Source organism: Solea solea, chromosome 8 (genome assembly GCF_958295425.1).
Source record: "Solea solea chromosome 8, fSolSol10.1, whole genome shotgun sequence".
In the NCBI taxonomy this organism is placed as follows: Eukaryota; Metazoa; Chordata; class Actinopteri; order Pleuronectiformes; family Soleidae; genus Solea; species Solea solea.
In genome coordinates this window covers 10,152,987-10,165,397 of record NC_081141.1, presented here as the reverse complement: position 1 = coordinate 10,165,397, position 12,411 = coordinate 10,152,987, and the positions used below count along the sequence as shown (strand labels likewise).

At 37.4% G+C, this 12,411-nt stretch overlaps 1 protein-coding gene across 1 annotated transcript in view; it reads left to right on the top strand.

Annotated features, from left to right (window-relative positions):
• Positions 1 to 12,411, top strand: part of si:dkey-215k6.1 (transmembrane protein 132D) — a 260,128-nt gene that overhangs the window by 126,320 nt on the left and 121,397 nt on the right. The window contains exon 4 of the mRNA XM_058636093.1: positions 2,440 to 2,580. Within this exon, the coding sequence (XP_058492076.1) occupies positions 2,440 to 2,580 (141 nt within the window). The remainder of the gene's footprint in view (positions 1 to 2,439; positions 2,581 to 12,411) is intronic.

Sequence of the window (12,411 nt, the reverse complement as noted above, 5' to 3'; positions counted from 1 at the left end):
TTTTATTAAAATGTAACATGCAGTCGTCACATATACTTCTCTTCTCTCTTCAGATGCACTTTTAAAATATTTCAGTACCACCCCCAGTGACACAGCATCAGGTGCTGCTGTCCTTTCTTTAGTTTTTATTTGGTGTGATATTTTTTACTCAAAGAAATAAAATCTTGAATACACACATGCAGTTTCTGTGTGATTGTATGAAAGTTGATTGTGAAATTGACTGCTGCGATGCAAGGGGGCTCCAGCTAAAATCTTGCCTAGGGCACCAAATTACTCAGGGCCGGCACTGAACAACCACCCTCTCTCACAATCACACATACGGTTCATTTAGAGAGTGTCCAATTAGTTAGTGGCTTGAATTGTGGTTCAGTGGAAGATCTGATCATGGCACGCAAATCTTCAAAATTGGTTGCTCGGATGCATCTGCATAGTGTATTTTTTATTTTACAAAAAGAAAATAAGTATTTTTTTGCATTCTGGAGAAACTTAATTTATTTATGTATGTTCTCAGAAAGTTCAATGATTTATTTTTTCCACAACTACCTTAATTTTTCTCAGACCAGGTTCAGGATTTGTGTTCCCCTAATCTGTCATTGACATCATATCTCCAGTTTTACTGCTTTGTTTTTCTTTTCTCCAGTAACTTTGCTCTGCATAGTTTTGTTGCCACAGCCTGGTTGCAGTAAATTTCGTTTGAAGTGGAGTATCTTAAATTCTGCATTGGTTTAGGATGAAGACGTGAGTGAAAATGAGAATGTGAGCGTGAGAAGAAGAGGGTGAGGTTGGGATAGAAAGAAAAAGACAGATGGGGAGAAAGAAGCAGAGTAAACAGAACATGTGGATTTTATTTTCACTTTATCTAATGTTGAACTGTTTATTTATAAAACATTTTTTGGATGGACTGTGTTTCTGCACGCTCATGCACACCAGTCATAAGAGTGTACAGCTCATTTACTCTCAATAGAGTTTTCACTCTTTACTTAACACAGTCTTGACAAATACTACAATTGCATTATTTTGGTTGTGTTTGGGGCAGATCTAGTTATAGCTCTGCCATCGGGAGAAGGTATGGGAATTCTTACATCAGCAAAAATTAGCCAAACATTTCGACAAAAGGTGACATAACAAGGGTTAAATAAGGAATATGTTTTCTTTGTTAAGTAATACAAAAGAAAAAGTGGATTTTCAAATTTTTCAAAGAGGATGACTTCTTTCTGCCAAACATTGTATTTACATTATTTAACTATACACACATGTGCATATATACTGTACCTAAACACTAACAAACAGATGCACATAGAGCATGACAATGGATGGATGTAATGTAGTGTATATGCAGCCGGCACTTGGCAAGACATAAAACAAAGGCACTAATAATGAGGAAGGAGACAAAGACGATTGTGCTTTCCCCCATCTGTTAGGAGGGAAACTATTATTGGCAAATACATCTGTGTTGGTATTTGTTGTTTGCCAGAGACCATTGTACATATGGTAATAAGAAAAAAAATCAGTGAACAAGCATGTGTGTCTATAAAGTGTGTTATAAACTGAGGGAGGGTCTTGTCAGGGTAGTAAAAGCAAAAAAAACACACACAGAGATGGATTAAGACGAGTGAGAAAGAAAGCAAATAAATAGATTAACCACCGAGTTTCTTGGATGAGGGATGCGGGGCGGACAGAAGCACGGATGGATGGAAGGAGAAAGGTTCTTCAGGGAATGATGAGGAATGAAGATTAGCAACAAGAAGGATTGCATCTTGGAAGAGTGTAAAAGTAGTAGGAGGAGCTGCAGCCAAGAGAGATTTGGAAGAAAAAATTAAGACTTAAATGAAAAAGGAGAGGGTTATGAAAGAAATAGAAAAAACAAAGAAGACTAGATAATGAAGCAAGAAGTTTGAAGGAAGGCAAAACGGTGGAAGAAGAAAAGAGAGGGTGAGGTTAAAGCAAAAGATGAGTGATTTATTTGTATACAAAAGTAAAACATTTAGCAAATGAATTAAATATGAAAAAGGGAATGAAATAACAAAAACAAAATACATATTATGTTTCTTAAAAATTCAGCAAAATCACATTTTATGTGGGCATTTGATATCATCTCTGGTTCAGCCAACTTCCAATTTATCCTCCCAGCAATGCTAATAATGTTCACCTTAATAAGAGTTTCTTCTGTCACTTCCATGCGTCATACTGTTGGAGGTGGCAACATGCGGCATGAATCAATTTAAAAAGACATTGTATACAAAGAGAGTGTGGCACGTATCAGAGATTAAGGAAAATCAGCACGGAAAACAGGGCAAGGATATTACAAGCAAAGCAAATTCAATTTCAGCATATTCCCACCATCACTCTTTTTCTCTTTTGTTTATCATGTGCTTACATGGTTGTTTGCTTAACCTTAATCTCTCTTTTTCTTCTCTGTGTCTTCATCTGTCTCTACAGGGTGTGGTTTCAGTCAGGCATCAACTTCCTGGCTGTGAAACCCAGCAATCTTGTTGCGTGGGAGATCAAACAGGAAATGGCGCCGGGAAGTAGTTCGTTGGCAGTGATGTGTCAGAGAAAGGCCTCCTCCACAGCAGAGAGGTATGTCTGAAAGCCACATATCTCTAGCCTTTTTTCTTCAGCGGCTTCCTCTTTCATCCGGCAGCTAGTTATCTCGTTTCTGTTGTACAGTATTTGTGGGCGCAGCTTAAAATGACTGAAAAGGTCTTTGATTCTTTGACTTCAAGAGCATAAAACTGTTGATTCCCCAAACTCTATAGTAAGTCTTTTCCTGTGCAGGAGTTTCCAGGCAGTAAAAGCTGTCAGTTCAAATAAAAAATAATTATACTATGAAGTAAACGAAAAGAGAAAAAAACAAAGGAAAAAGGCAAAGGAAAATATAATATAAATATGAGCATTTCTTTAATTCAATCACAGAATTTGTTGAGAAAACCGTATTTGTCCTGACAGTCTGAAGCCTGGTTTATATCGTGCATTCAGCGTGAGGCTGCATGTGTTGGTAATGACGTCATCACCGCTTGCGTGTTGGGCTCCAAAAGTTGTTTTGGTGCTTAAATAATTAACTCCGCAAAACAAGGAAGAAGTCAGATATAATTTGCCCTCGTATTTCAGACATTTCTTTTCCTGCTTTGATGTAGCTTATGAGATGCCTGAGGTGTGAACCAAACTCAGGTGTCAGTGAGAGAAGGTGTTTGAAAAAAACAAACCAACAACCTGATTTACTCTTTGTATTTCAACCTAAACTGATACTTAGGCAGTGATTGACAACTTCCTGTTTATCTAGACTAGTGTCTTTGTTGCAGTGTGGAGCATACAGCACTGACTTTGGATTGACAGCATTGTTGCATGGCGACCAGAAACGCCTGACAGCATTTAGTTTGGTTTATTTATTTAATTTCATTTGCAAATTTAAAAAAATAAAAATAAAAATAATAATATAAACACATAATTGTCCACGTCTTGAATGAGAAGGAGCAGAAAGAAGAACAATCTAATTTACTCTGCCCCTTTATCCCAATTAATCAATTTACATAGTATATCAAACAATATTACAATAATTTACACAACATAAAACAAGTAAATAAAATAGTTCAACGCAGTCACTCACTTTCCTTTTTTTTACGAGCAAATTATAAAACTTCAGGGGAAAAAAAAAAACATCAGTTACGCATCTGGAATGTGCCGTCTTTGGAGCGCTACACATCACCCACATAGCAGTTGTAAATAAGAATTTTGGTTGGTTAAATAAAGGTAAAATAAAATAAAATAAATAAATAAATTAAAATAAAGCTCCTACTTTCTACTAAAGTGAAACCAATAGCCCATACAATTGCTGTTTATGTATACATTCTTTAGACAGAAGTTAATCTTTTGACAATCTAGCTGTTATTATTTAATCTAAAGTGTTACAGTTCAGTTCAGATCACTAATTATGGATTATTATTATTTGCATTTCAATTTTGGCACCCTTCTGTTGAAGTACCAAGTGCAGTGGTCCAAGGATGGACCAAGTCACACTGCAGTCCAGTGATTGGTCAACACAGAATTCCTACTTCAAACAAAACTCAAAAGTCAAACAAAAGTGTGTCTCCTTCTTCTTATAAACAGCCACATACCAAGTAGAAAGAATACATAATACTGGATGTCTACCACTGTTTCCCTGTTCACTGCTGCGTTCTTCCTCATGAAATTAATTGGCGGGCTACACTGTGTCGTGCTGCTATCGCCATGTGGCCCACACACCCTGCAGTGGAAACACAAGCCACATCAAGGTGTACCATTCCAAACTACACTGCACCGCTTGGTGGAAACAAAGTGTATGTGACTGTCTGTCTCCAGAGGGCAGCGCCTTAAACGTTGCTGTCCATGGTTCTGAAACAGCAGCTAAGCAGTAGTATTTCAGCCAGTAAATGTATTGCATGCTTTTTTTTTGTTTTAAAACCCAAAGCTTAAACTGAGATGTTGATAGTGACATAGTGCCAGCTCTAATGAACAAGAGATCTCCCAATCCCGACAACCCCTCATTATGTGGCCCACATATCTGCTTGTCATAATTGTTTTCCATGCCAATGATATGAAATAGACAGAATAAGTAAAGAGTGTGTATGAGTGATATGACCAGGCCTAGGGGAAAATATGAACATAAAATCTTCCCAACTCCCAATAAACCACCAGCAACACATTAAAGCAACATAATGTAGAATTGCACCTCAAATTAATGTGTCCAAGATCATATTGGTTATAGTGGAACTTTGGCTTTTGGGTTGGCACCATGATGACACAAAATTTGAACCTCCTTTGCAGCACCAATCAGCTCCCAGGAGTCAATGGGAGGCAATGTCATTCAATCAAGCATGCAACTCATCACCCACTCACATTATGTGTTGCGTAACAAAAGAAAATACAAGATTGCAAAGAAAGACTGAAACAAAATGGGTGCCAGAGATTTTTTTTCTTTTGAAAATGTGAAGGTACAAAAACTGCATAACCCATGGACTAGCAGTTAAAACAAATCTAATTAATTTAAAATAACCTTGATGGAGGAAATACAGTATCACTTGTTGATTCCACATGTGTCTACAGCTTAAAGGAAATAGCAGTCAGAGTTTGTAAACCGAAAAAAAATTATAAATATTTAGTGCGACACTGTCAAGGTCACCAAACTCCGTGTTTAGTCATCTGTGCTGACCAACTCCGTACAAATGAATCTGTTTATTGACATCATTGAATAAAGTATGTACGAACGTACAAAATTAAGTTAGCTAATCATGTAAATGACCAAAATCTTCTATGATCGTTGCTTAAGTTAAGTCATAAATCTAAAGAGTGAAAATAAAGTGATGCCATTTAAAAGTATACAGTTCATTATTTGTTGCAATTATTATATTTCCATTATGATAAACTATTGTTAAGCAATCGATTTATCAAATATTCTAAATATCTTTAGGATCTATTTATTTATAGGAATTCAATTACATTTAAATATATTTAGTGCATTAAATTAATTTACCTTTGATTTTACTTCCATATTTATAAACAAAGATAATTAATCAAATCAGATTTAAATCAAATATAATAATTATTCATGAGTATATATAGTTATGTCAACCACTCCAAATTCAAGCAAACACTAGATCCCAGAATATTTTCCCAACTCAAATGAACAACTCTACACACAATCTCATCACATTCCCAATCCAGTCTGAACCATAATTGCAATAGTTAGTATAATCCCCTCAGTTCACAGACAGAATCAACATGAAAAGCCAAATTAAATGAACAATCATCCCAAGACAAGAGGCCACCAAATTTAACTGCACAGACCTGCAGGCTATCGTTCTACAGGCATGTATGTTTTGGTTGTGTTTACCCACAATGTCCTGCATTGTAGTCCGCTTCCTGCATTTGGGACCGAGAACCTTTGTCTTAGGCGGATAGGAGATCGGTTGTGCGTTCACACCTTCCCAAACTTTCTGAAGGGCTGGTGTGAATATGTCAAAAATGTACCCCAAAAAGATAAATAAATTAAACAGTCTGTCCACTTATGACTTAATTAATGACTGCAATATTTCACTCCCTTTGTGAAATTAAGATACAGTATATTACATTTTCGAAGTTAAACAAACTCGACTAGTCCCATGGTTCTCAAACTGAGATACGCGTACCACCAGTGGTACCCGAGCTTCCTCTGGTGGAAAAACAGAAATACTTTTCTAGTGTATATACCAGAGTATGTGAACAGAGTGAAACTATGGACAATTAACAAATAATAAAAAAAAAGATAAATGCAATAATAAGAATAATTACACTCACCTAATATCTCGCTCCATCTGAGTCTAATTTTGCTATAACATTGCCTGAACTAAATTTATATGTAAGGTAGAGGAGGATGATAGCGACTAGACTAGACTGGATTTATTGAAGATGTTTCAAGACACTGAGAATCTACATAGACATGCTCCTTTTTCTCTTTCTCCTCACCCATAATGTCTTGTTGACAACAGTAATACTGACAAATGACTTGCGATGGACGGAAACTATTATTGCAGGGTCTCAGCTCAATTAGCACCACTTAGCTAGCCGTTAGCCACGTCTAGCCCTGACTGATGGACGGCATCAGCAGCAATGAATGATCCAAATGTGCCATAGAGGGAAATAAAAGAGATGGCACAACAGCTTTAAACTTTCAAATTAAGAGCAATAGGCAATTACAAGTTTGCCTTCAATGCTTTTAAACCTCTTAATGCACCATGTATGGCTTTTTACTGTAGTTTTATGTCAGGTACCAAAGTAAAAATATATATGTATACATGAAATTTGCATCTAATTTCATCTTAGTAAGTTACATAGTTGTGTTCATTTTCAAATTGAATATTTTCCCATTTTACATCTGAGAAGGTGTTAATGTTTCTTAAGACTGATAGTGAGACACAGTGAGTTTGGGCACAAGGCTATTTAAAATGTCAATCTAGTGTAAAGGGGCATTTAGCTACAGGTTGACTTGACATGATAATAAGTGCATTTTATTTTAGGGAGCGTAAAAATCTAGAGGTAATCTGTTCTTTATACTTTCACTCTTAGGTTTTTGGTTTTGAGGATGAAATTAACATAATAACACAATCCTCTAAAGTCTTTAAATACCAATCAGGGCTTTAACTGCAGCTCTTACTGCAGAACCAGACTCGCGGCTTTGACATGTTAAGCTTTGACAGGCCTGCTGTAACCTGTTATGCTGAGCTGTGACTGAACCAATGCTTTAAAAAGGGATGTGTCGAGAGTGGGAACCGTAACCTTAGCTCATCAGGTCCTGATGAGTAACAGTTTTGGTCATGTTGGCCGGATTACCTTACTTGACAATGTGCTTTTTTTGTTAATTTAGTGTGAAGATCAGTGAAATGATTGGATCTTGTGCCTGTGTTGGGCTAAAGCCTGAATACATTTTGCTTTCTATATTTGTTATGGTGTAGGAGGTACATATTCAGTTAAGTTAGCCGAGCTAAGGAGAGACATGAAATAAAACTTGTTGTCAAGGAACTTTAAAGCTACCTGCAGGAACATTGACAGTTGTTTTACATATCAATCCAGATAGCAACAAAACAGTGATATATGACTATGTTACATTGATTAACTGCATCAGAGTCGGTCTGGTTTGTACAGAAAGTGTGGTGCATTAAGAATATACTTTTATATTTTAGGAATACCCTTTGACTCAGAGCCAAGGTTGGTCAATTGTTTCTGAAACACTATTTTATCCTATTGCTAGCTTTTCCATACCTACCAACCCTACCTGTGTTTGTTCATTGCATCACACTCTGGTGATGGACTTCATCTTGGTTTGTGAAATACTGATATATATGTGATGAATTCTGAGAGGTGGCAGCCTTCATGGCCTTGAAGAGAATACGTCATTTTCTTTACCCATTGCCATTCATCTGTATTTTCTTGTTTGAGGTGTTGAAATGAAGGTGATTATAAACAGCTGCTGTTTTCCCCAAGCACTGGCATGTAACCATGTATGGTGAGATTATTCTGCTCCCTTTTTTTGCCCTGAAGAAAAAAACTCATCAAAGTGGCACCATTGTAAACACAGAAAGTAATGCTTTAGAAACACGATCATGCTATTGCTCTCACAAAGACATGCACCGAGAATCCCACGGCACACTTATTCGCTTCCACTTACACACATGACTCTCTTGCCATCTTCAAAGTGATAATGTAAACAAAAGAGCTGCCTCGAAGCTGAGATTATAGGAATAAAAATATGTATGTATTGAAGGGTACAGTGCACGCATGTATACATGCACACACTCACCAGTGCGTGCTTGTCGTATATTTGTTTTATAGTTTCATGTTTTTACAATTTGTAGTTCATTTTTATTAAACTTTATTTATCCTTCTCATTGAGCGATTTTGCTCAAGGGACTGCAGAGCAATCTGGCAAGGAAGCCATTTCAGCCAATTTAAGAATGTCCTAAGAAAAGGGAACCAATTACAACCCCCTGGCATGCTAGAGGCGGGCTTAACACGATGACGACAGAGAAGTGACATCTAGCAGCATATGTAAACATCCTAAATGGTGGCCACTGAAGAGCAGCTGTCTTTAGATTCAGATGGTACTTGCATCCTAAGTGACTTGCTCCACTGAGCTCCAACGGGCAAAGTCATTAGACGCCATTACTAGATAACCCTCACTCCTAGAAAACTACAACAGACACGTTCGATGCATTTTCCGTCGCTCTGCATACAACATCCTTGCTCTGATTGGTTGTAGTGAGTAACTTTTAAATGTTAGCCTATCAACTCCGTATTACTTTCTCTTTGTTTCTCAGTAAATCAGTGTTCGTATCTCCTACCGCCTCAACATTTCTGAGCTGCACACAGGAAGAGATTTGTTTTATGGCAGACGACAGACAGAGGCAACGACAACATTGGAGGTTGGAGTATGACTAAAAACGCAAATCATTGAATTATTTTCAGAAGTGAATTCTACTGCTCCGAAAACCCAGTCCTGGGACAGTTTGTCCCTGTCCTCCCTTGCACTGCGGCTGTACACTCAAATACTCCCTCAGGTCTGATAGGATTGCTTGCTTGACAGAGCTCATCTTCAGATGAAAGATGCAGCAAACAACTAACGATACATTATTTCTGTTCACAAAGACTAAACACAAGCACAATAATTGCAATATCAACAAAAATCATCAAAACTTGATAAAACTCACTCATTTCATCACTCTTCATTCTTGTTTGTAACACTGAATATGGACTTTCTTTTAAGACATTTCCATTATAAGCAATAATATGACTGTTTTTAAACCAAAATGTGCTCTTACAGCTCATAAGACATGCACACCTATGCAGTCTCGCTGTGTTATCTCACTAAAGATACCAAACTGTGAAGACAGTAGGTGGGAGAGAAGCTCACATTTTTCATTTCAGACACAGGCACACATACAGTACAGTTTAGTGTATTCTGCGTGCAACACGGCAGGCTTTTATCAGTCCTCACGTGGGCGGACTGGCTAATTAAAAGAGCTGATCTGTATTAATCTCTAATGAGATATTTCTGGTTGAGACATGATACAGTGAGTCTGTTCCTTTTCATGAATGAGAGGGCGGAAATAATGAATACATCTGACAATTAATCCTGGGAACTGATTTGTGTTACCTGTTATACTTCCATGATATAATACGATTTGGGGTTCAGTGTGTGTGTGTAATAGAAATTGCATTGTAAGTCGATGCAATAATTAGGTACCAAAGTGAATTCTTCCATTTTGTGTTGGTGCATGTGTTATGGTGTGTGCGTGTATTCATGCTGTTTTATACAATATCCAGATACTACATGTAGGTTGATTTCAGACCAAAAAGGAAACCATCTATTGATCATGATGACTGTAATTTATGTCCCACAATGTTTCCCCACTGATCTCTCTTATGTATCCATTAAAGCACAATATTGGAACTTTTTGGATCAAAACACTATTTATTCATTTTGATTATGGAGTCATTATTTATTATTTGTGTATGTGATATAATGTGCCATCATCATCATCATCATCATCACCCTCTGCTTCCCTGCCCACCTGCTGCTACCAGTGTTTTTAACATTAGGATAATAAGTGGCGATTGCATTGGGTGTAAAGCATGGAATCGAACTCAGAGCTTGATAGGTGGGGCCAAGTTTGGACAAATTCTGGTTTTCTACAAAAAACTTCAACCTTATCCCACAGTCTTAAGGGTTACAGATTGGGTTTAAGTAAATTTGAGACTATAAATTGGTTATAGTTGTGACTGACAGTGTGAATAAGGATCAGAGCTCACACTCAGTTTGAGGACTTTATTGTAAATTAATGAGTTATTATTATTGTTATTGTTTGTCTCTGTTGTGTATAGGCTGGTGAAGATGAACCCTGACTCTTGGCCAAGGTCAGCTTTTATAGGCAGCTCTTCCATGTCCGTGTGTCTATAAAATGGGGTCACAAACACAGTATCCATGGTAATAGTTGCTTATGACAGACAGGGTAACACAATCTCGTTGGAACTTTCATCTATTGGCTTCAGGTTTCAAATACTCTTTCCTACTTGGGTTAGTTTTGGACACAAAATGGCTTCCCAAGCCACACAGTAATTGAAAAGCAGGATATGACCTGGACTGTTCATGGGCCAACACACAGAGATACACAACCATTCACACTCACATGCACAGTTTCAGGCAATTAACACTCTTTAATTAAACTCTTATCATTACTATGTTTATTATATATTTCGGTAGATTTGTAGAGTTCTTTCATTTTCCATTTGTACCATGTTGCTAATATAGTTGCTTTGACCTTGTAGAGTTTTAAGTGTTGCTACAGATGTTATTAGTCATTTTCATAGTCTCTCTGGGATTTTGTCTCACTTGTAAAATCAGTTGCTCTTCCCCTCCAACTCTATTTACAGTGCATTTTATTACTATGCTCGTTTAACAAATTAAACCTCACAAGAACTGGAACAAATTCAAACTGATCCTAGTTTTGTGTGTCGGGTTATATGAGGAAAATGTGCCGCATAGTTTATGAGTGTGGCTGGTGCTGCTAGAATGGGAGCAGTCCTCTATTTCATGATCATGATTAGATCTATAGATTAACACTGCTAATGGGCTCCGTTCAATACCAGAACTGGGGTAATGCACTATCCTAACTTCACGTTGTGACATGCTATTTATCTGTTGTGTTGTGTGTGTGCATGCGTGTGAGTGTGCATGCGTGTGTGTGTGTTTGCGAGCGAGAATGTGTTAAATAATGTTTTATTTTATCATCCTGAGCCTTTTGCAGCTCAGAAAAAAATGGATTAATGATTTCGCAGTATTTTCTGCATCAACTGAATAATCTTTGATTCTGCACTGTTAAGTTTTATTATTCGATATAAACAAAGCACTTTGGCAATTATGAAACATATTTCAGATATTTGATTTTATAATTCTTTACAGTTAGCTCATCAAATCTCAAGGTCAACTTTAAAAAAAAAAGCTCTGTTTCCATGATGCCAGTGTTGAAACTGACACAAAGCAGTGGAAACACCAACACAGTTTGAAGTTGACGCATGATTTTAATCTTGTATTTTAAAACATAAAGGGACAGTTGTCGAACACTGATGACACATTTATTGTCATCTTAACAGGTGCACTTTATATCCTGAGTAAAGACATTATAATAACTTTTGCTGCCCTTTCCATCTAATGTGTTATCGTACATTTTGAATGATTTATCCATTTCCATACCCCTTTGACTTCACAACATTATTACTCATTGTTCTCAGTGATGCCATTAGTTCAGACAGTTAGCAGTGCCGAGTTAGTTTCCTCTAGTAGAGATTCTGATGGTACTTTGTCACTTAGCCTTGGCAGGCAGGAGGAGTTTGCGTTCCTCTAGGATTTCAATTTGGTCATGGTCGTATCTATAGGTCAGCTGCCCTTTTGATGGGCACTGTTGTTACTGGGGCTTGGTGCCCAATCTCAGAGTGTGGGGATGATGATGATGATGAGATCTTCCCCCTAACCATGCCATAGTATTTATGTACCTGCAATGAGGCACATTGTACCTCAACAATCTCCAACTGTAAAGTTAGAACACTGAGCCAGCAGATGTTTCCTTATCAATCTGGATGTTGGGTTTTGGAGCATCCATAGGTCTCAACCTCCTCTGTATATATCCCTTCTCACTGGGGTTGCCACAACCAATTAGTTGGGATAGTGTACAAGAAAATCTGCACCAAGTACTGACTGGTGGTCCCAGGATCAAGATGGAAGACGTCTGCAAAGGTGGTTGAGAACAACAGGGCTAAGATCCTGTGGGACTTCCAGATCCAGACAAACAAACTGGTGTTTGCACATTAATCTGAGAGGAAAACAGGAAAGAAGACATCAACATC